General features: G+C 48.5%; 1 protein-coding gene across 1 annotated transcript in view; it reads left to right on the top strand.

Annotated features, from left to right (window-relative positions):
• CDC73 (cell division cycle 73) overlaps positions 1-25,904 on the top strand; it is a 674,568-nt gene that overhangs the window by 83,317 nt on the left and 565,347 nt on the right. Inside the window, exon 6 of the mRNA XM_085654791.1 lies at positions 6,973-7,061. Coding sequence (XP_085510917.1) covers positions 6,973-7,061 — 89 coding nt within the window. The remainder of the gene's footprint in view (positions 1-6,972; positions 7,062-25,904) is intronic.

Raw genomic sequence — 25,904 nt, 5'->3', positions numbered from 1 at the left:
GACGGGGTACAGATGTTCCCTCTCTATTTATTCCAATAGTTCCAGATGCTGGACCATTTTTTGGGGCATCCCCTAGCCACATATACACACTTTTCACGGAGCATGCACCAATCCATATCTCTCTTCCAGATGGAAACTGTAGGTGTCTGTGCTGCCCCCCTTTTCTGAGCAATGTTGTGTTTCGCTATCATCAATCCCAGTGTAACCCAGGTGACACGTGTGTTATTCAGGTCTGTAGGCTCCCATACGTTCAGAAGACATCTTTTTGCTTCCAGGGGGACTTCTTGTGTTAACACCTCACCCATTACCTCATGAACCTTCCTCCAGTACCTCTGTATAAGTGTGCATTCCCATAATAGATGGAGGAATGTGCCTTCACTTCCACAACCCCGTCTACATTTGCCATCCGCTGCCTTCCCCATCTGAAGCAAACCTGGCCCTGTGATGTAGATCCGGTGCAGGATTTTAAGTTGCACCAGCCTCAGCCTTGCTGCTATGGCCACCTCCCGTGGTGAAGTCACTGCTATTGCCCAATCTTCATCATCCAGTATTATGCCATCCCTCTCCCACTTTTCCCGTAGTTTCAGAAGGGGTTCGCCAGAGTGATTAACTTTTTGTAGGTGAGTGGGATGGCTTTCGTTGGTAAGTAGCCATCCAGTAGCCTGTCCTCGAGGGGTGAGGAGTCAGGGGGGGTTTCTCCCTTCTGGAGACATGAGTATAAAGCATGTCTAACCTGCATATATCTGAAGAATTCTGTAGAAGCCAGCTCATATTCCTGTTGGAGGGCAGGAAAGGACTTGACCTCACCCTACACCCATAGGTCACCAATATTTGAGATACCAATGAAGTCCATTTAGTGGCATTTGTGACCTATCTCTGCATTGTCAGTAGAGATCGTTATTTGCATGTTTGGGGTCTCAATTTGGATATACCTTCCAGTGGGCATGGTATCAGAACACATGATTTACTTTCTTTATGGTTTTTCTGCTTTGGAAATCCTAGAACCAGACCAGGAATTCCTCACCATTTTTCATACCTCATGGTTTTTTGAAGTCGAAAGCGAGAAAGCCTATAATGTCGGTTCTCCTACTGGTGTTGAAAGGCACATCGTTATGCTCATGTTTGTGCTCCATTGGAGACAAAACACCAAGAAAAAGAGGCAAAGCAGATCCATATTCGGTACCTAAGGACTCAGCTATTTAGGACTCTTCCCCCTGTGCACTGGAGATTCAGATTCAAAGCACTGATTTGGCACATTGTGTCTGGAATTAATGAATGTTCATGTGCTTTATGAAGGCTAGGTGTGTCTGACGTATTTGTTTCCTCTCATTGAAGTATGGGCACTCCAGTTCTGAAAGGAAAGCCAATGGTAATGAGCTTTTCCGGCATGATTCCTTTTCTGAATTCAAATGCTGTACATTATATCGCCATCTAGTGGTTGGGTGCGGAATTGTGGTTTTTTTTTTTTTCTTTCTTGTTTGTGGTGTCGTCATCCACCATTACTGCTTGGTCCATCCCTTGTGTGACATCAGACGGCACCCCGGAAGTTCCTGTGCATGGTAGCCATCTTCAGATTCTCTTTTTCGCTGTTGGGCCTGTAAGCAAATAGAGACACTCTGAAGTTTTGGACGAAATCTCAGAAAGAATCAAGCCATTGTTGCGAGAGAACCATTGGGCATGGATGGAGAAGACATTGGAGAAGGTGAGAGACCTCCGGACACCTTCCCTTTCGGGGGACCACGACGGATGCGCAAAGCAGATGGATCTAAGTAGGGCAAGGTAGGGGCCATGGAAAATACCCCTTCCAAATTTTGCCCAAATTGCTACCACTAGTTTGCACAACGCGATTCACAAGACGTTTGCGACCTCTGCCTCCCCGAAGGATCCCAAGGATAAAGGCTGTGAGGCCTGCACGGTGTTCATGTCGAAGGCGCTCAAGGCACATCAAAAGCAGAGGGTGGACCATTATGCAGCCATGCTCCAAAGCCAGATACAACCATCGCTGAGTGACTTGACCAGGGAGTAGCCAACTAATTGACACACCGGGGGTCAGAGGTTGAGAGCCTCAAAGGGGACCCCGAGAAGAGGCGTACCACGAAGAAGCCAATGAAGACTGACACGATCAGAAACCCTTACCCGTTGGAAACCAAGAGCCCCGAAAATAAGTGCAAAAGGCAGCCCAGGCGTTGAAGAAAACGATGACTGAGGGTCAGCTGTGACCAAAAGAAACCCACGGATCCCACCCCAGGGATACCGATAAAGGAAAATCGTTAAAATTTACCTAGGCATCCACCAAACGAGAGGCCGCGAAGGAAAAGACTACACCCTTGGAGGCAGAATTCACCACACCCAAGAAGAGGATCACCCCGGCCTCAGACGCCAAAAGGGCCTTCAAGATGGGGAAAAAGAAGAGACATCTGAAAGCTAACTGGCGGCACTCCTTCAATGAAAAAAAGGCTTTGAGGCGTTGAAGGCATTCAGAATTCACTCGAAAACCGCCGCCGAAAACCCTGAAAAGGGGGAAGATACCCTTGAAGCGCTGGTAACCCTTGAACCTCACTAAGAGGACGTCGAAGAGGAGCTTGGCGCTCCAGAAGAGGAGGAAGTCTTGGGGACTTTAGAAGAATGGAACCATCTCGACACAAAGCCCAGAAGAAGAGTCCTGTAGATATCCCTCAAAGGCTTCGCCACAAGACGACATAGCCTTCTACAACTCCCTCATCAAAAAAGCAGCTTATACCTTTGGGATCCTCTTACAGGTGGAGAAATGAGACTCCTGCCTCCACCTTGAGACTTTAACACCATCCACCAAGGGACACAATACCTCCCAATGCTACCAAGCATCCTGGACCAGGGCAAGGAGGCTTTTAAGGAGCCTGTATCCGCAAAAGGGGTAACCCCAAGAGTGGATAAAAAATACAAACCTTCGCCAAAGGACCCTAAATACATTCAAGGAAACTCAGTGCCAGACTCCATCATTGTCACCACGGCAAGAAGGAGCATCGCTCCCTCCTCCACTGGCCCACCTTCATAGAATGAAAGCAAAAGAATGGACATGATGGGGAGAAAGATGGAGAGGGAGGCAGCAACGCAATGGCGCTTTGCAAACTCAAATGCCCTCTTCAACAGGTATGACCACCAACAATGGGATGACAACAAAGAACTGATGAACAAGCTCCCAGAAGAGGATAAAACGAGGGCAAAATCCATCAGACAGGAGGGAAAAAACATACCGAAAACCTGCCGAAATTGGCCCTAGACGCAGACGATACAGCCAGCAGACAAATGGCACAAGCACAACGTTAAGAAGGCACGCCTGGATCCTAATCTCAGGCTTCAAGCATGAGCTCCAAACTACAGTTAACAAACCCTTCACAGGAGATGCCCTGTTCAACAGATATAGGACAATGAGACTGCTATGGGAGCCCTGCAAGAGAGGAGGTTTTAAACTCTTAAGACCCACAGGAAGAGGAGTCTTTTTGACCGGTCATTAACAACCGCAAACACAGGGCAGGGGACAGCAATCAAACCAGCAGTCTATATACCAAGCATGGCAACCGAAACCAAGGCAGCCCTCTGGGAGCAGAAGAAGAGCCAGGGGACAACCCTCGAGAGGGGTGGGAGCAAACTCGAAATGACTTGCCCACAACAGAAGAACCAAACTAACACCAGTGGGAGGCAGAATAGTGCACCACCTACTCCAAAGGAAAAATGGCACCACAGACAGTTGGATTTTAAACGTGGTACGCTATGGCTATTGTACAGAACTAAAAACACACCAAAAAAAGGAGATTCCAAAGAACAGGACAATTACAATTAAGACCGTAAATAAAGGAACTCCTACAAAAAGAAGCAATAGACTGTATTAAGGAGGGAACACTATTCACATTACTACTTGGCACCAAAGCAAGATCTCGAGCTAAGACCCATCTTAGACATCAGATTCATAAACAAATGCATTCGCGCACAACATTTCAAAATGCCAACACTACAGGAAGTAATCCCACAGCTACTAAAAGGGGATTTCATGGCAACAATATATCTAAAAGATGCCTATCTGCACATACCCCTGAACCAAGGAGGAGGGGAATCCATGTCTATCCCTACCTAGACGAATTCAGTGCAGACATGTTGCACACACTTTCCTTCGGTGATCATGACACTGCAATAATTGAGTCTTTCAATAAACCACAAAGTCATCAATAAAGTCAGAACAAGAAAATACCTTTTTAGCAGCAAGATTTAACTTAAAGGTTGCACGGGAATACCTGACCCAGAGAAGAATACAAGCTATCAGACAAACTCTCCTCAACCAGAAGGGTCATTCTCGGACAGTGAGGACTCTCATAGGCATGATAGCATCATGCATTCCCCTCATCACTCATGCACGCCTCCACATGCACCCTCTGCAGAAGTGGCTATGTAGCAGTTGGTCACAAACCACAGTGAGTAGGTAGGATCTAGTGGTTGTAAAAGGGTTCAGACGGAGATGTAATGGTGGGCATCCATTAACATAACACTAGGCATACGTTTCAAAACACAAACATCCACAGTGATCATCACAACAGATGCCTCCCACAAGGAAACCGGGGGATAGAGGGGCAGTGGAACGATGCAGACTCCATAAAGCACATCAACTTCCTTGAGGTGAAGACTATGTTCCTGGCCCTAAAGGCATTCCAAGCCCACGTAGGAGGGGAGACCCGTATTGATCCAGACGTACAATACCACGACCATGTTTTACCTCTACAAACTAGGAGAATCGAATCCTTCACCTCAAGAAAACTAGCTCAGGAAATGGGCCAATGCAAGGAAAATCAGCCTACAGACCATTAACCTGCCAGGAAAGGACAAAACTGGAGCGGATCAACTCAGCAGACGGAACAGCAGCTCCCATGAAAGGGAGAAGAAACAAAGAGCCTGCAACAGGTCTTCAACCTCTGGGGAACTTCAGAAATAGACCTATTCGCATCAATGGAGAACAAAAAATACAGATTCTTCACCTCCAGGTTTCAACACCACCTATCAAAGGGAATGCCCTGCCACTAAACATGTTGTGTACATTTGCATACACTTTTCCTCTACTACAAAAGTTTATGGGGAAAGCCAGACAACCAGGAACAAACCTAATACTCATAGCCCCTCAATGGGCAAGACTACCTGGTACTCAAGCTTGCTTGAACTGATGTTCAACTTCAAGGCAAACAAGGACCTTCTCACAGTGCACCTGGCAGCAATTGTAGCCTACACTAGGGGAGATTCATGTAAAAATTTCTTCAAAGCATCAGTCCTCAAAAGATTTCTGGAAGAGTCCAAAAGAATTGCACCCCCCAAGAAAGGCTCCAGCCCCAATGTGGAGCTTAAACACAGCTATAACATCTCTACGGAGAGTAAGTAAACTACCAGTATTAATGATTGAGGAACTGTACATACAAATCCACAAGGACAAGGTTATCCTAAGGACAAATCATCAATTCTTACAAAGGTTGTACGAAAATCACATATAAACCAAAGCATACAGCCAGCAAGCTTCTTCAAGAACCCACAAACATGACTACGAAGAAGCCTTTATACCCTGGAAGCAAGAAGGGCTTTACTATACTATCTACAGGAGACAAAACAATGCCGTTAAGACAATCAATTGTTAGTCGCGTGCTAAGTCCAATAAGGTAGCACCCGTGACAAAGGGGACAATTGTACGTTGGATTGTAAAGCCAATTCAAGTATGCTATGCATCAACAGGAAAGACTCTAAACACACGGCCAAGATCCCACTCGAGAAGAAGAAAGGTGCACCCCAGGCCTTCATGGCCAATGTGCCAATAAAAACCATGTGCGCTGCGGCAACATGGGCATCCCCATACATCTTCACCAAATATTACTACTTGCATATACAGATAACTAAGGAAGCTCAAGTGGGACAAAAGGTACTTCAACACAGCATGTGATTCCAGAAAAGGGTTCATGCTTCAAAACAAAATGGTTACTTACCAGTAGGTGTAGTTTTGCAGCTTGAAGAGTTTTCTGGATGCACATGCCACCAATCCACTGCCCCTCAGGAGGAATGCAAACAGGTGGGGCAAAAGATAACTTAAACCAAAGAGCTAACATCTAAAGACAGCAGGATTTAAGACCTATTCTAGAGAAAGAGGGGAAAAAAGAATCCGAAGATGGCTACCACGTACAGGAACTTTAGGGCCACCGTCTGACGTCACATAAGGGATGGACCAAACACCAAATAGTGGTCGACACCCCAAACGAGAAGAAATAAAACACACCTTTCCAGACCCAACCACTAGATGGTGCAATAATGCACAGCATGTGAATCTAGAAAGCTCTTCAAGCTGAAAAACTACTGTTATGTAGTCTGTTGATTCCAAAAACTTTGACAGGATAAAAGGTTTATTTACAGTTTTTAGTGTCTTGTTGGTATCAATAACAATTTTATATTTATTATTCAAAAGCATTTCTATATCATAACTTCAATGAGTAAATTAATCATTATGATGGAATATAATTACTTGTGTGTTATTTTTCATTCCTACATGATGTGTTTACCAGAGAGAATCTTGTTAACTTCAACATGCTTGCTTTCTCTCCTAAATGTTAGGTCTGGGCGTAGTTCGCATATGCGTATGCGGAACTCCGCAAAGTTACAAAATAAACTCCGCGAAGCTCCGCGAGTGGCGGCGTGCAGTGTGAACTGCAGTTTGTGCTGGTATTCCTGCTGCTCAGATAGAAATTCTACCCGAGCGGCAGCTCGCAAACTTACCGTTCGTGATCGCAAACTTACCGATCGAGAGCAGGGAATAAACTCTGCCACACATCGCAAAGCGGAGTTTTCTGCACTCCACTAACTCCGCGAACGCCACGAAGTTCACCGCCCAGGCCTACTAAATGTATACATTACCTTAAGGTTGTATCTGCCATCTTCCTTCCACCATCTGACGTATACCTTTTGTGTTGCTTTTAGGATGAAGAGTGTGTGCGTCTTGACAAGGCCCGTTTGGCTGCTCGGCTGGAGGGTCATAAAGAAGGCATTGTGCAGACTGGACAGATTAGGTAAGTGTAATTTGTTTTTTATCAATTTTGTTTTCTCACAATAAGAATGTATTCCAGTTTCCAATCCGATTATCCTCTTTTCCATGAAATAAGCACTCGACTAACAAAGGAATACCAAGTTGTTTTTTTTTTTTTTTTTTGAAAACCTTTATTGACATTTCAAGCAATTACACATATGGGCCTACAACCCCCGGGGCCGGCCGCTAAACAATCAGAATAACAGAAAGCAGGTCTATCACAGTCAGTACCTCGGGGAGCAAAATCTCGACACTAACATACTCCCAGTCTCTGAACAGCCCAGGTAGGAGACCAGGATAATAAAGGTTTACATTTTATAATAGAAAAGGATGGAAGGATCAGGTGCCAAACAGTTTCCCAGCAGCGAAAAATGGCAGGCAGAACGATGAACGTAAACAATACACAGCAGTCTATCTGAGCAATGGCGCTGAAACAGTAAGTTCAGGATGTGGAGGAATGACACGGCCATTTGCGCCTGCAACCCCCTGCCCCAAGACCCAGGAAACTCCACGGAAATGATGGCACTCCGGAAACAGCAGTGATTAACAACAAAGGAGTACTACCATGCTGATCCCAGAAAAAGACAAAAAAGAATAAGAGAAGAAAAGGAGGCCATAGAAAAAGGAGGTGAAAGACTAAAGGATCCCCCCCCCAACCCCCCACCCTGCACCTCTGCAGATGAGTACGGCCCCCCCCCCCCCCCAGCAGTGTGCCTGTCGCCCCGGAACCAGACCCGAAATATAGAAGAAACAGAGAAAAGAAGTGGGAAAGGAGCCCCCACCAGACGGGGGGTAGAGAGAGTATTAATAAACTGGAGGAGGGCCTGCAAAACACGCCCCCGGTTTCTCCCTCCCGCACCACACGGTTTCCCATAAAGCATACAATAAAGAACACAAAATCGACCCTGTCAAAGAGGAGTAAGGAGCATTACGCACTTGGTACACTAACAGTTATGCCGTGAGAGCACACAACTCCCGAGCCCGCCCGCCTAGTAGGTGACCACCTCGGAAGGGTCAGCATCATCCTTGGCCACTCTTTGCAAACCCACCCATGCATACCCCTCGTCCCAGTGCCATGTCCAATGTTACCAGAAAGAGAAGTGTCCAATAAAACTCAGGAAGCGACCCACACAGGTAGGGTAGAGGGCTCTGAAGATCGACACAGTCAGCTCTAGGGAGGATCGTCTTTCCCGATGCCGAGCCAGGATTTATGCTGCACACCAGGCCCAGGAAGGCGGAATCAGCCAGGGCGGGCGACCGTTGCTTGGACGTTGCCTGGGTCGTCGGAGACCGCGCACGGGACAAGGCCACCACCCCCCGCTCAGGTCCGAAACCTCCGGAACAGACCAAATCCACAGCCAGCTGATCGCACGTTAATATACTGTCCGGAGAGTCCAGGCGTGCACTATTCACAGGGGCGGCCACGACACTGTCCCCCCGTGCGCGGCGTGAGAAGTCCCAGTGTACCTGGGGATAGGCAGGCGGCAACTGTTCCGACGCTGATATCACTCCATCGAGCTTGCTCCCCAACACCCAGGCTCCGTGAATCAGGGTGGAGTGAAGGGCACCGAGAGCCTCGAGAAGGTCACCGTACCCCAGTACAGCTCCCGGCGCTCGCTCCGCTACGCTCCTCAGAGTCGCACCCTCCCAATCCTGCTGCAACCCAGTGTACAGGATGGTGGACTCTGGCATACCAAAATGGCCGCTGGGTAGGTCCATCCCAGATCGGGACCGGGGCTCAGACACAAGCGCCTCGGGTTCCATGGCACTGGTAACTGGGTTCCGAGGGAAGGCAAGCAATGTGTCCGGTGTGTGGTCACGGGCCACAGTCGTCCCCACCACGGACCAGCGCCCACGAAAATCCGGGAGCAGCCCGCAAGAATCGGGACAAGTTACGGGCGGCGTCCGGGCAGCTCACCGGCGAAGGCTGAAGCAATCACCGGAGAGTCCTGGAGTTGCCACCTCAGGCACGCACTCGTTCAGCTACGCTTAGTGGTAGGAGCGACCACGGCGAAGCGCAGTCCGACATTCGCACCACTCCGGCAGTCCGACCCCACCCAGTCACCAAAGGCCGTTGTTGTTGCACTGTCGCCCGGCCACGGCGTTCACTCGAGGTCCCGGCTCCGGGGCTGCACAGGCCGCAAACTTCAGACGGACATTTCTCCGGCGGTACCGCTGCCAGAAACTTCAGGGTCACACGGCCGGTTGCCGCTCGGGTTCACCAACACTGGTAGATAGCGCAGGCTAAGGATCTCGTGCAGGATATCTGTGCGGGGTGCGGAGGTTCACGGAGCCGGGAGCCTACGCTGCCATCCCGGTCGCCATCTTGGCTCCTCCCCCGAATACCAAGTTGTTAGTTTTTATATCACCTCAAAATTTGCAATATATTTTTTGACCATATAATTGGTACGGCTAATACACACCTGCAGTAAGAATCAAACTTCTTCCAAATTATGTTCTTTTTGATTCCTCCCAATTGGTCTAAGAATCAAGACATTGGGAGTACATATATTGATACAATATAGTTACATTTAATGTGTCAGAGAGAGGGGGCATTGCCAGCAGACGATGGTGTATGCGTAGTCTGCAGGCTCCCAAGCCCCAGTATACTGCCTCATCCCATGTGTAAGTGCAGCATCAAGCTCCAACCCTGCCATGGAGCTGAACCCCTGCACGCACTGAAACCCTAGCTTCTGTCTGAGAGCTGGTGGGCAAGCAGCCGGAGTACTCAATTGTTCTATTCCTTGCCTCGCTTCAGAATGTCAGGCAGGGATGAGCGGCCTCAAACTGCAAACAGAGTGCACTCTGAGTGTGCAGCAAATAGGGGCACTACGGTGTTCACAGGAACTGAATGTCCCCAGAGTTTGTGGTACAAAGTACTGGGGACAAATAACTGATGTGACTGGGCTCGGTGCAGGTGGGCTGCCGCGGACTATGCGTAGTACGGCAAGCAGGCTTGGTGCAGCCACAGTCGACCCTCGCTGAGTCGCAAATAATCCCCAGCTGGCTGGCTCCTGTGATGAGTGTGCCCTCCTGCGTGACTGGGCGAAGGAGCAGGATCGGGGCTTGTGCCACCTGATCCTTTACAAACTGTTGACACATTGCATCCCCTATGGTAGGGGGATTTCTATGGGTTGATTGGAGGCTGAGGCACACTAGCTACACCACATGGGTTGCCCTCGCTGGTCGTGTGAGGTGTGCAGTACCTCTTATTGACCACTGAGATGTGCCTTTCCTTCCTGTGGCAGGCACAGGTGCGCATGCTCCTCTATTGACCCTAGCCTCAAGGCCTCGGGTGGGCCTTGAGGCTAGGGTCTCCATGGCTCTCCATGACGCACAGAATGTGTTCGCAACATCACATTGGACAGTGGCGCAGTCGGAGCACCGGCGGAGTGTCAGGTGGCTTCGGGGAGGCATGCAGTGACCCTCTCCCCCCTCTTCTCCTCTCCCCCCTCTTCTCCTCTCCCCCCTCTTCTCCTCTCCCCCCTCTCTCTCCCCCCCACCCTCTCTCTCCCCCCCCCCCCCTCTCTCTCTCCCCCCCTCTCTCTCCCCCCCCCCTCTCTCTCCCCCCCCCTCTCTCCTCCCCCCCTCTCTCCTCCCCCCCCCTCTCTCCTCCCCCCTCTCTCCCTCCCCTCCCTGGGATGGCATGAGCCCACACAAATCCATAACCTGGATCACCCTAGACAAACACCATGAGGGCCTGATTTGCTTTAGCGGCAGATCCGTCGCATCTCCGTTTGAGACAGCTGACAATGAAAGCAGCACTAATGGGGCACACCAAAAACTCAGCACCCTCTGAATGCTCACCGACCCAGACCCCAATTGACCGCAATGCGTAACACCCCCCATGGATAAATTGGATGTTATCCTTCTAGATATTCGTGATTACAGAGTGACTATCGAACAGCGGCTGGAAGTAATCACTACAGATCAGCCTGCTGAAGGATGACCCACGCAAGTTGGGGGGTAGAGTAAAAACAGACAAACTGATGTTTGCCACGCTGTCCTCTAGTCATGGAGACCACTCTGCACAGATTGTGAAACTACAGCTGCAGGTGGATTAACTCCAGGAATGGGCAAGAGAATGCAGAAGGGAGGGCCCTTAAGAATAATATACGGAATGTAGGGCTCCCTGAAGGAATTGAAGGCCCTCACACAACTCAATACGTTGAAGACTGGCTCCGGCTGGAGGTAGCCCCAACTGGTCTATTTGAATTATTCACTGTCCCCACAAGAATAACCATTCCTGGCATGCTACCATGACCAGATCCTCAACTTTAAAACCGGGAGGTACTATTACAAGTGGCTTGTGGAAAAAAATGCCCATCTATAATACTAGGTTCTCCCTGTTCCTGGACTACAGTCGTGTGCAACTCAAACATGCACCCTTCCAGGAAGTAAAACAACACCTACGTACTGCTTTCGTCCTGTATGCTCTTTTATTTCCAGCCAAACTCCCGAGTCATTCACAAGCAAGGCACCCATTTTTTGGACAATTCAGAAAGGCTTGGCAGTGGTTAGAGCAATATTTTCCAGAATCTGGACGATGTACCCCCCTGATGGTCCAACTCTACCAAAAGTACAATGTGCACTTCAGCGGCATAGTGCGGATGCTCAGCATGGCACAGGGATCCCCTCCTCGCACCAGGCTCTGGGAGGAGAGCTGGTGGTGATCCGATCTGTGGTCACTCTGAGGACTACTCAACCGATCATCCGCTCCAGCTCATCACGCAGTAGTGCATCAAACTCTAACGGCAGCATGGTGCTGTTTCCAGCGATCACCCCCTCAAACGGCTAATGATTTATTGGGGTGACAGTCGTGAGTACTCTCTGTATGCACATTTCTTATTATGTAGGTAACATTTGTAACGTAAATTCCCACAAGACAGTTTCTGGCTGTATGTGAAGCAGCAGGTCTACTAGCCATTGTTCGCCCCACGCAAGAAATATGTTTGTGTTCTATGTTCCAATGTATTTTGTTTTTCCGCCCTCTAATTTAGCTGCCGTCCAGCCTCTTCATAATTCATTTATTGGGGCCCTGGATGGCCCGCAATAATTGACCTATATGCTCTGCGTATAACTATGCCCCCTTATAGTGAAGACATAGTTTTTCATTGTTTACATAGTTCCTGTTTGTCCTAAGGTTTGGTTGAACAACAGAATTGCTGGACCGAGTATTGTGGGAAGGTTTTTCTTGTTGGATGTGGTCACCTGATGTATTTGTGTAAGATAAGGTAAAGGGCATGTGGGTAACTGTATTTACGATTGTCTTATTTTATCGAGTATGTTGACTGTAGCTAAAGATTATAAAATTTTCACTTAGAATGTGAGGGGTATGGGTACAGTGCACAAAAGGCTTAGAATACAGTCCTCAATTCCATAGGTGCTGCGCACAGATCATCTTCTTACAGGAAACCCATCTTGTGAACACTGAAGCCCAGAAATTGCGGAAATGGTGAAGAGGCCAGCTATTCATACTACTCCGCTTTCTGAAGAGGTGCTGCGATCTGGCTCCAGGCAAGGGTCCCATTTGCAGTGACGATTGACACACCTGGTCGCTCTGTCTTACTCAGGGGTACACTAGATGGAGAACCAATAGTGTTGGGCTGTGTATATGTGCCTAATACTGAACAGACCACCTTCCTTGCATACTTATCGCCTGTATTAGTGTCTTGGTTTCCATACCCCTGGTTGTTTTGGATGGGGGGTGGACTTCAACGCAGTTTCGGACTCTGTATTGGATCGCTCGCATCCACCCCTACCTGGTGTGGGTCCAGTGCGCCAGGCTAAGGAGTTACAATGGGTGGGGTCTATCAGACTTATGGCGTAACTGCAACATGGGTTTGCATGGGTTTGCGTGAATGCTCCTTTTACACTTACCCATATGCCCTACATTCCAGCCTCGAACGATTCCTTTTTCTTCAACATCTGCAACCTTGCATTACACAAGCTGTCTATCTGGAAAGACTATATCAGATCACAACCCTCTGGAAATGTTAGTCTCATGGGAACGGGTTCCAGCTGCAGATACCAATCTGGTGCCTGCAACCACGTCTGTTAGAAGACGTTGTGTTTAGGGAAACTGGTTAAAACCATTTACACGTTTTTCTCCGACAGTGTTAATGTGGCTTCTTCACCATTAGTGGAATGGGAAGTGTTTAAGGTGTTGGTGCGCAGTGCCTCGATTGGAGCTGTGGTGGATGCTAGTAATGAGGTCCTTCAGGAACTCACAGGCTTGGAGAGTAAATTGCACCCCATGGAAAGGGCTGCGGTTAAGAACAATGCCTCCACCGCTGAATTGCCAAAACAAACATACAGGGGTTAGCCCAAAGGACCCCACTATTCCTGGGCAAAAGGAACTGAACCAAAGGCAAAATGGTATAACGTGGGGGTCTGATTATGAAGGCGCAAGTCTTTTACAGTGAAAACGCCTATTAATCACTGGTAAGAATTGTTTCTATTACAGAAATAATTTGTATTACTAGCACAAGGACAACCTCAATAACTGCTATGCTTGGTACTCATACCTGAAGATGCTTACACGTGTGTATGTGTATATATATATATATATATATATATATATATATCTATGTATCTCTTCTCTCACTCACATATATAGTTATTCACTGACCATGTCATAAGTGATGTAATTTGTGAGGTCATAAGCAGTGCATTGCGAGGACGCAAGTTATGGTTAACTCTGGTAACTATAATGGCTGATCTTCTCTGGTTTTGTACGAGTGAAATGTCAGTCAAACTATAAAGTCCCTGTAACATTTGATTATTATATTTTTGTGAATTTCTAAGGTTTTTTAAAATTGTATTTGCTAACTATAACATCCCTGTAAACTTGTTTTCCCTGAGAGAGAGCGAGAGAGCGAGAGAGATATGTATATGTGAGTGTATATGTATATGTGTGTGTGTATATATATATATATATATATAATGTCCAAACACACCTTCCTACGAAGCCCCAGGAAGCGAGTTGCACTCGAACGTTGGCAAATCCTTTAATTTCTGGATACACAAACCAAAAAGCACTTTCCCTACGCGTTTCAGCGTGAGCCTTGATCACGGGATTAGGCTGCTTTAGTGTCAGGCACTTCTCGGTCTCTTCCACCTGCTTTACATTTAATATATATATATATATATATATATATATAATCTACTGGCGGTCGCCAGTAGATAGTTATAGTTAGGACCGTGTTTCCATAGGAAATCCGCAACATTCTATTTGGAATAACTTTGGCGCCGGTTGACGAATCCTCGTGAATTTTTCAAAACTAATGGGGCGCCACGCTCCGCTCCTACCCTGAAAGTCTCGGGGGGATTCGTCAAGCGGGGGCTGAGAAAAAAGGGGGGTCCCAAAAACGCGTTTTCCCCATGCATTTTCCCATAGGACCTTTAGTCCGAGCTACAGCCCGAACGGCTGAACAGAATTACTTGAAATTGGGCAGAGAGGTAGTCCTCAGGTCAGGGATGTGCCTTTTGCAGGTCTGGTGTAAATCTGTTCAGTAGGTCCTGAGAAAATAGCATTTAAATCAATATATATATCTGTAAGCGCGCTTATGGTAAGCTTACCGTACGCGAGCTCCATTCCGATTGGTGGTTACATGACTGTAAACATTCGAATCGGTCGAAATCAGAAAGTATCGGCCGCCATTTTCTGTCTCTCGCACTGAAAAACAAAGGTTGATAACATGAAAAGGGGGCAACGAAGAGAGTTGCAGACCCCCTAGCGTTCGTCCGGGGGTTCACGAAGGACCAAAAAGTATGAAAAATAAATTTAATAATTTTAAAAAAAAAATCGCGGTGTACGCGTACGGTAAGCTTACCGTACGCGTACGGTAAAAAAAAAGAATTAACAATCACATTTAATATAGAAATCTAAGGACCTCCAAGGGAGAAAAAACAATTGACATTTTGTAAAAAATGGCGAGGCGGGCACGGTACGCAATGCGCAACGTGGGTGCTCGGTGCGAGAAGCAAAAATTAAAAATAAATACATAACTTAGCATTTAAAAAACCGTACAAATTCACTGAAAAAACCATAGGTTTCACACACGTTATAGTTAGGAATTAGCATTTAAAAAACCTTGCAAATTCACTTAAAAAACCATAGGTTTCACACAAGTTATAGTTAGCTGTACATTTCACTCGTAAAAAACCAATGAAATTCCACGTTATAGTTAGATCAGGTAAGTATAACTTGCGCGACCGCAATGCACAATGTGTCATTTCAGATGTCATTATTGATGTCATGAGTGATGTCACTGACCATGTCATAAGTGATGTAATATGTGACGTCATCAGCAGTGCATTGCGGGGGCGCAAGTTATAGTTACCTGATCTAACTATAACGTGGAATTTCATTGTTTTTTTACGAGTGAAATGTACAGCTAACTATAACTTGTGTGAAACCTATGGTTTTTTAAGTGAATTTGCAAGGTTTTGTTAAATGCTAATTCCTAACTATAACGTGTGTGAAACCTATGGTTTTTTCAGTGAATATATATATATATATATATATATATATATATATATATATATATATATATATATATATATATATATATATATATATATATATATTTCTCTTCCAGGGATCCTCATCAATAGTAATAAGCACTAGAATATTCCCGCCTTTGCGCGGTATCCCGGAAACACAATCATATATGTGATAAACATACATGCGTATATATATGTCAAATGCACTTCGATTTGTTAAAATCATAAAAGACATAAAATTTACATACATACAACATAAAAACGAACTCATGTATCTAAAAATAAATACAGTGAAAAACATTTTTTAGTTAGTGCAGGACAGTTGATCATGTTAAAATCTACTTAAAAACATCATTGGTTAAAATAATGCATTAGGTGGGGCTTTCATTTTCTTTTTTTTTTTTTTTTTTTTTGGTTTTTTTTCAAAAAACCTTTATTCGTATAATTCAGATACACAGCTATTCAGCCGACAACCCGGAGGTTCGGCAGCTCGTCAATCGACACGTGCAGTCATCTATAGCTCTCATTCAGGATAAAAACAAAGGTTCCAATTTTGAAAATGAACACAACAAGCAAGGCAATATACATCATAAGTTCGCGTCAGTTCCCAACGAGGGGGCGGCCCCATTTCCAACATCAGATCAAGCCACCGATTGAGAGGAGGAGGGAGAAGCAGAGGCGCTAACATTCTAGCGGAGGTGCGTCAGAAAGACCCAAGTCGGAAGCGAGGCTAGGGGGAAAGTTGCTCCTCTAGTGGTTCAGTGGCAGGAGGCAAACATATGTACCCCCTATACTGGTTCCAACCTCCCCATACCTTATGCCATTTCTTGGGCCTCCCCCGCGCACTATACACCGTTTTCTCCCGGAACATGCACCAGTCCATGTTGTCCTTCCACGCATCCAGGGTGGGCGGGCTAGGGGATCCCCACAATCTTGCAATATCTCGCTTAGCCACCATATTACCTAGGGTCACCCATTGAGTCTGCGCCGCGTCGTAGTCTGTAGGACCCCACACATTCAAAAGACAGCGCCGCGCCTCTGGGTGCAATACAATACCCGTGACCTCCTGCATCACAACGTGAATCCGCTTCCATAATTCTGCAATCACACCGCACTCCCATATAATGTGCAGAAAGGTGCCCACCATCCCGCAGCCCCTCTTACACAGCCCATCCTCGGAGAAACCCATATGGACCAATCGGGGCCCAGTGACATAGACTCTGTGGAGTATCTTAAGCTGGACCAGCCGCAACCTGGCGGGGATTGCGACCTCCTTAGGAGAGGAGACAGCGTACTGCCAATCCTCATCGTCCAGCTCAAGGCCGTCTCTAGTCCACTGGTCCCGCACCCCCAGGAGGAGATCGGTCCGAACGTTCACAAGCTTTTTGTAAATTAGGGAGATTGTGCTCTCCGGCATATGGCCGTCCAGGATCCGGTCCTCCAATGGAGAGGACTCGGGCACCTTTTTCCCCCTCAACGAGGACCGACTGCAGCGCATGGCGCACCTGCGCATACCGGAAGTATTCCGTGCCCTCAAGCGCATATTCCGTCCGCAGCTCGTCAAACGACTTAATCCGCCCCTTGGTCAGCATGTCCCCCACCCTGGAGATGCCAATCAGATCCCATTTGTCGAATCCCTTAGAGTGCCAGAGTTTCCCCAACATGTCCGAGTCATACAACGGAGTGGCGAGGGTGAGCCTATCCTTCCATCCCAGGGAGTTCGTGACTGTCTTCCACACGTGCACCGCCACCCCGGTCGGCCCTGTGAGGGACCCAGCCGGTGGCCTCGAATAAAGTGCTCTATAATAGCCACCACCCCGCAGCAACCACCGGTCCATAGCAAAGCCAGGGCCAAGCGCCGGACCGTAGACTCCATGATTGATCGCGCTCAGTTGGGAGGCCCAATAGTATCTTCGGATATCGGGAAGCGCGATACCCCCGTCGTACCAAGGGAGAGTTAATTTTGCTATCGCTATACGCGGGCGGCCGTCCCACAGCAGCGAACGCTGCAGACTCTCAACCTCCCGAAAGTAGCTGGCCGGAACCAGCTCCTGGGTGTTCTGCAGGGCATAGAGAAAACGGGGAAGAGACATCATTTTGAATAGCACCGCACGGCCAAGGAGGGAAAGCGGCGGTAGCCGCCGCCAACCCGCCACGTCCCGCCGCAGGCGCGCCAATGGAGGGAGCAGGTTCCTCTCATACGTACCGTTGGGTCGGCAGAGATATAAATGCCAAGATACAGGAAACCCTCCCGGGCGATCTGGATCGGGCAATTCCGCGGGGGAACCGGGACGTCTCCACACAGGGCATACAGATATGACTTACCCCAATTAATGGTTAGCCCCGAGTTCCTCCCGAAGGAAGTCAATATGTCGCAGACAACTATAAGGGACTTCCGGGGTGAAGTGAGATAGAGCAGAATATCGTCGGCATAGAGGGAAATGCGGTCTTCGTGATCAGGGGACCATCGAATCCCCCTCACATCTGGGTGCCATCGTATCCAGGCCGCCAGCGGCTCAAGGGCGAGAGCGAACAACAGCGGCGATAGAGGACAACCCTGCCTGGTACCCCTCCCCAGGTCGAAGGGACGGGACGCCCTACCGTTAACTGCGACTTTGGCGAGAGGTCCTTCGTATAATAGCCTTACCCAGCCCACAAATCCGGGCCCGAAGCCGAATTTCGCAAGCGTAGCCCACAGGTATGCCCACTCCACCGTGTCGAATGCCATCGTTGCGTCGAGCGCAGCCACCATGGCCGGCTCCCGCATCGTCCCCACCCTTGCGATCACTCCGTGGATGCGCCTAAGATTCAACGCGGTATTACGATGCGGGATGAAGCCAGATTGGTCAGGGTGGATCAGATCACCGACCACCCTGACCAGCCGGTTTGCGAGGATTTTGGCAAGGATCTTCGGCTCAGCATTAAGGAGCGAGATTGGCCTGTATGAGCTGCACCGGTTCCTGGGCTTGCCATCTTTATGGATGACCACGATCGTTGCCAGGCGCTGGTCAAGCGGGAGGCAGCCCGTCTCCCGCGCCTCCACAAACATAGCCCGCAAATGCGGAGCGATCTTGTCCGGTCGGAGTTTGTAAAGCTCAATTGGCAGGCCATTCGGACCCGAGGCCTTGCCCGGACGCAAAGAACGGATAGCCCCCGCAATCTCGTCGACTGTGATGTCGCCATCAAGATCGTCTCTATGTCGGAGAGGCAAGGCAGGGCAAGATCGCGCAGGAGCTCACATGAATCCTCCACTGGCCTGTCCGACACGGAGGTATAGACCGTGTGGAAGTAATCCGCAAAGCACTGGACTATGCCATGACATGCCGTGACCATGACGCCATCCTCCGTCACAAGGTCCGGCACAACACGATTGACCCGCTCCTTTTTATCCAGCCACGCGATCAATTTCCCGGCCTTGTCCCCGACGTCGTACAGACGGCCCCGCTGTTCCCTACTCAGGGCTTTGGCCGCATCCGTCACGAGGGCCCTGTACTCCGATTGTTTAAGGCTCAACTTATGCAGCGCCTCCGCCGTGACCTCCCCCTCCAGAGCCAACTCTAGATCCGCGATCTCCGCCTCAAGCTGGGCGACCTCCGCGTCTCTCCGACGCTTGGCCGCTGTTATCAAGGAGAGGGCCTCACCCCTAATCACTGTTTTGAACGCTTCCCACAAGGACACCGCCGACGTGACCGAGCCAAGGTTTTCTTGAAAGTAACGGTCGACCGCCTTCAGTACCGCACTACGAGTCGCAGGGTCCCTGAAATACCACGGGTTAATTGGGGCCACCCTACCACCCACTCCTCTGCCAACATCCATACAGATCCACACCGGAGAATGGTCGGAAATACCTCGTGCCATGTGCCTGGCCTCAGAGACAAAGGAGGCGTGCGCAGCTAAGGTAAGGACATAATCAATTCTGGAGAGACTGCCATGCGCCCCTGAGTGGAAAGTATATTGTCGTTGTGTGGGATGCAACAGTCTCCAACAATCAACCAGCCCAAGGGTATCTATAAAATCAGGAAGCCACTTCTGAGCCCCCCCCGAACTCCTCTGCGGGTGTCTGTCGAGCAGGCCAGAGCCAACCGCATTGAAGTCGCCACCCACCACCAACATTCCCTCTGGGAGATCCAACAATGTCCTCTCTAAGTCCGCTAGTGTAGAGGGCTGCAGTGCAGGGGGGACATAAACCGACACCAGGACCAGGGTCCTGCCCTCCCACCGCCCCGCTACTGCCGCAAAGCGTCCCCTATCGTCAACGGTAGTGGAGTCAACCTCGAATGGCAGAGAGGACCTGACTAGTATTCCCGCCCCTCTAGAACCCGAGGAAAACCCGGAATGTGCAACAAATTTATAGCCTTTACGATTGAGTGCATAGCACGTGTTACCAATCAAGTGCGTCTCTTGCAATAAGACAATATCAGGGGTACATCGCTTCAGAAATTGCAGGACAATCCCGCGCTTAATACGATCCCCCCAAGCCATTTACATTCCAACTGAGTATTTTTAGGCCCCTACCCCCCATCCCAACATGTAAGGAGACCACCACCCCCCGCGTGGAACCAGACCCGAGTCACAGAAGCTTGCATCTTTACGCCTTGCATAACAGAAAACAACAACAACCCCAACAACAACCCCCATCCACCCCCCCACCCTGCACCCCTGCGTAAGCTCTAAAGTGCCCCCCAACTTGCAGTGTGCCTGTCGCCCCGTATAACGACTAATCTACGAAAAGAACCCCAGAGGAGGAAAAAGCTCCCATACTGCCCCCGCTACCCCCCGGATTATCAACCTCCCGGAGGAACCGGAGTCCTAGTACTTAAGTCCTGCCTCAGTGTTCATCCCCACCACCGTCTGCGCCACCGGAGCGTTCCACGCCAGTCCGTCCTTGGGGCAATGTGTCCAGCCAGTCTCCGACCATGTCAGGTGACTCAAAAAAGAAAGTCCGCTCTTCGAACACCACCCGCAACCTGGCCGGGAAGAGCATGGCATATTTTAGACCCATCTCACGTAGTCTTCTCTTGACCGCCAGGAAGCCTTGCCGTTGCTTCTGCACCATCTGGGTAAAGTCCGGATAGAAACTTACAGTAGTGTTCTGGAATGGCAGCGGGCCGGCCACCCGCGATGCTTGCAGAATGGCATCTCGGTCCCTGAAGTTAAAAATCCTGGCGACAATCGGCCTCGGAGGGGCCCCCACCTTGGGCCTCCCGCCAGGGACTCTATGGGCCCGTTCGACAGCAAAGAACTTACTGAGGCCTTTGGGCGCCAGATGGTTCACCACCAGGTCCTCCACGAACAGGTCCACCGACTGCTCCTCCGAATTTTCCGGGACCCCAATGATGCGCACGTCATTGCGCCTTGCACGGCCTTCGAACTCTTCCAACCGTCGGGCAAAGTGATCATTTGCCGTCCGCAGAGTACGGACTTCCTGCTGAAGGCCGGAGACGTCGCCCAGGAGGCCGGCAGTCTTGAGGTCCAAGGACTGAACCCGCTCATTAGTTTTCCCCAGGTCTGCCCGAACCAGATTGACGTCAATCGATATGGCATCCACTTTATGTGCCAGGGTCTCAAATTGTTGCCCAATCGAGGACTTCATCCCTTCGATGGCCCCCATGATATCTTGCAGGGTTAGTTCTGTGGAGGGAGGTGTCGCGTCCTTCGAGGCCTCCAGTATCGGGCCCGATCCGCCCGGAGACCCCTTCTGATGGGCATAACGGTCCATGTTGTTAGTCTGGGTGTAGCTGCCCCGCCTGGTACTCTTGGGCTTCTGTTTGTCGGCGTCCGATTTGGTCGACATCGCAATCTGCCGTGTAGACAATCTCCTTGCCCATACTGAGTAATCAACCATGCGACCAGTGGCTGGCACTACGCACGCCCCGTCCCGGGCGCTGTGGAGACTGGAAGGCGAAAGTGAAAGTGAAAGTGAAAACACCTTCCCTCCGCCGACTCTTCCCCAGCCCGGCCGCTGTTGTTCAATTAGTGCACGGGCACTGTGCCAACGCAAGTCCCGGGCACCGTGCGGGGAGTAGGCCACAAACTTCCAGGCAGTACAACTTCGGTCTCCGGTGGGCGATTTCGATCCGGACAGCGGCTCTCGCCTCAGCAACAGCTCCCCTCCAATATTCCGGGCATCAAAAGCAGGATAATAGACAGGATAGCTGCCGGAGGGAGCGAGGGTCTCAGGAGCTCTAGGCTCACGCGGCCATCTTGATCACGCGCTAAGCTCCTCCGGCTTTCATTTTCTGAATCCTAATTGCCGCCACTAAAAAGCTGGCCACACAAAAGATGATGCGGGTGGAGCCCAAGAGCTGGAGATAAATTAATGCAGGCCTAACTTGAGTAAAGCCAGCCTCTCTCAGGATTGATAATAGGTATTTTTTCCTTATGTCCCTGTATGTCTCGCAAAACATAATGAAATGCATAGTGTCTTGCTGAGAAAATTTATCACAGTTACAGGGGGGGGCCCGCTTCTGGTTTCGCCCATGATGGATAACTACCCAGAGTAAAATGGATCAAATTAAACCTAAATTTAGTCAACAGGAACCTATGAAAGGGTTTAGTAACAATTATGAGATGGCTCTAGTGAGGGAGAAGTAGTTAACATAAAATGCGATCTAGCAGCTGGTTTCGCAAGTTCCTGCTCCTCACGAGCCAATCTGGCCCTGTCTAAGAATTGTCTTGATCCAGTTGACATCCTCCCTCCTGATACAAGATGGCGACTGGAAGAGTTCTATACGGGCCAACTGTTGGAAAGTTTTATTCAAATAAACCAGCCAGGGTATTTTATTAACCAGATCCATTGCCATAATGTCAGTCATAATGGCATGATTCAAGGTTAACTCTGAATTAAGCCATGTTTTTACCCAAAAGATCAATGGGGCCAGTTTCAACCTGTCTGTGACATAGTCCAGACCCACCTCCGAATGAATAGAAAAGGTCGGGGAGGATTTAGGGACAGACAAAAGGTATCTAATAAATCTATTCTCCACTCTTTGTATTTTCTCCACAGGTACATAACCCCACAAAGGTGATCCATAGAAGGCAATCGGGATACATTTGGTGTTGTAAACTTTTAGAAGAGCCTCCATAGGCCTGGTCCCAAGCCTCTTTGAGAATCCCATAAGGGCTGACGACGAACGGGCCATGGATATACTCTTGGCCTTAATTTGAGGGGCCCATGACCCCTTTTTGTCAAAAAGGACACTCAAATAGGGAAAGACAGCCACCCTGGATACCACCTCCCCTTTACAGAAAAAGGTTTTTACTTTTAACCTACGTCTATGCTGACCAACCACCATCGTGTGTGACTTTTTGGCGTTTATCTTCAAGTCTAGCTGGTCCAAAAAGAAAAAAAGAAATTGGTCCAAAAATCTTTGAAGGCCCACGCCAGTACGAGCTAGTAATACTGCGTCGTCCGCATATAGGAGAGCTGGAATTAAGCGCTCTCCTACAGCTCTCTCCTACACGCGGAACGTCAGCCCCCACTTCCACCAGATGTTTTCCCAAGCCGTTGATGTAAATAGTAAAGAGGAGGGGGGCCAGGATGCAACCCTGGCGCACCCCCTTCTCTGACTTAAATCGTCTCGTACACCTGCCCTCCCTGGTGACCCTAACCGCATCGAACAGCTCCTGATGAAGAGATGCCATGAAATGGACGAGTGTTTGGTCAACCCCAAACTCTAATAGGATTAGCCACAGCTTAGACCTGTTTACCAAATCGAACGCCGAGGAGAGGTCCATAAATGCCAAAAATAAAGCCCCTCCTTGGCCACCGTATACTTGGAAATCAGGAGGTGGAGATTCGAACATTGGTCCAAGGTGCCTCTTTTCTCTCTAAAACCATACTGAATGTTAGAGAGACCCCCATTGCTCTCTGTTATCCCTTAACCTATGCAATAAGACTCTGCCCAGTATCTTAATCGCAGAGTCTAACAGGGAAATGGGTCTATAGCACCCCGGGTCATCGGCACAATAATTGAGGTCGCCCATGTGGAGGGGAGAATATTGTCATTTGCGGCACAGAAAACGTTAGTTAGCACCTTTGCCCAAAATTTTGGTAAATAGGTGTAGAGATCTGCTGGCACACCGTCCGGCCCGGGTGCTTTGTTTCTAGAGGTCTCCAAAATTTGCTTTCTCCACTTCCTCACAGTTAAAAACAAGGGGAGCACACGCAAAGGCCAATGGTGGGTTATATTGTGTGTCAGTATCTGTGTTACCATAGACTTCTTGGAAATGGAGCAGCCATTTATCATCGCTAATTACACAGTCCATTACCATATTGTCTGATTTTGAGAAAAAGGGCTGGTTAATAATAGCCCAAAACTGGCTACTATCGCGCAATACATCTGTTTCGAGTAGTTTTTCACATGCATCATTTTTAATAGCGTTTTTCCTGCTGCTAATGGTTAACTTATATTCCTTCCTCAGTTTAGCAATAAAGGCCTTATCTCTCGGGGTAGATAGCAGTGCTTTTTTTAAAACCCTATGAGCTTTCGAGCAGTTTGAGTCAAACCATTTGTGTGGTTTGTCGCCTTGCTGACTAGAAGTTATCATCAGATCATTTGATATTTGGGCGCACATTCGCTCGAAAGCCCCCATAATTTCTGGCTTTTTGGCTTTTCTATCCTGACAGATAACTATGTTGTCCTCAATTTTGGGGAGTAGAATTTCAATAAAATTTTCCGGGACCACCTTTGCCCACTTGAGCCTTCTCCCTTGGTCCGTTGGTACTAGGGCAGTCTCCCCTCGGAGGGAGCGAGACCTATTGGCCATAAGTTCTCCCCAAGATAACTCAGGCAACAACGGATTATGGTCACTATAAGTAGAGACAATCACTTTATAGGTCACCGCCCTATGTAAAATGCCAGGAGTAAAGAAGATATAATCAATGACTGAGCCATGGTCAGACCCTTTATAGGTATTTGTGCGTAGCCCCCCCCTCAGTATTAATCAATTCCAGCATATTAAAATTGGCCAACAACTCTTCAAGGGCCTCCCCTGTTTTGGTATGCTCAAAATGGGGGGCCAATGAGCCTGACGGACCCTCATGCTCACCAAAGTGGCATAAATTGCTACAGGGATGAATATTAAAATCACCCATTAAAATAAAGCCGAAATTAGTGTTATTGTTTAGACTGAAGTTTAACAAGAATTTTTCCAATGAGACAATATGTTTGTTCCCATCTTCCCTTTCCTAAGAATTATAAAAATTAATTAATATTAATTTGTGGGAGGTAGAAACTACCCATTCCACAATTAAAAGGTTGGGCGAGCCTCGATCATTTTTATACATATGTATATGTAGAAGCTGAATAATGCTGTAAGGACTCCCCTGTATATAATCAATAATATAACCAATATAAATAATATATTATAAAAAACAGGGAAGAAACAAAAGCAAATCATGTTTGAACACTGTTTTAATGTTTTGCATTAGCAGAAACACCTCAGATAGGACTGAAAGCATTGTCAGCTCACAGGCTGCATTGCAGAAAACCACAGCCTAGAAAGCTAACTCTTAGCAACATAGAACAAGCATTTACAATGCAATGGTCTCGGCATTGTTAAAGTTAGAGCTATTGGCATTGCTCATGACATTTTTGTTTTATGTTTTTGTTTTTAAAACATTTAAAGAAACGGCATTGTTATTTACAATGTCAATAGCTTAATCTCTCTCAAATGCGAGACCTATTGCATTTGCACCCACACACAGAGCCACACACACAAAGCCACCCACACACACACATCCACCCACACACACAGAGTCACCTAAACAGAGCTATTCACATAGAGCAACCCACACACAAATAGAGACACCCACACAGAGCCACCTACACACACAGAGTTACTCACACACAGACAGAGCCACCCACGCATAGAGCCACCTACAAAAAAAGCCACCCACACAGAGCCCCACACACAGAGGCACACACATACGCACACACATAGAGCCTCCCACACACATGCAGAGCCACACACACAAAGCCACAGATACCAACACCAGAGACTCCCGAACCTCACCTGCTCCACTGTGACAGGTTCCCTTGTGAAGGCCATCCAGTACAACACATGCCAGTACACGTAAGGGGACAAACAATGATAAGTCATGGTCCACCTATATTAACTCCTAACCCTCACCTGCTCCACGGTAACGGATCACTTGTGAAGGTTATCCAGTACCACACAGACCACTACGTGTAAGGAGACATGACATATCCACCTATGATACCCCTGCCCCCCAGCGAACCCCCCCTCCCCACCCCTCAACGAGTCTCATCAGCTCCACGGTGACGGACTCCCCGTGTAGGCTATCCAATACCAC

This window comes from Triturus cristatus, chromosome 4_1 (assembly GCF_964204655.1).
Source record: "Triturus cristatus chromosome 4_1, aTriCri1.1, whole genome shotgun sequence".
Classification (NCBI taxonomy): domain Eukaryota; kingdom Metazoa; phylum Chordata; class Amphibia; order Caudata; family Salamandridae; genus Triturus; species Triturus cristatus.
This window is presented reverse-complemented; position numbering and strand designations above follow the sequence as displayed.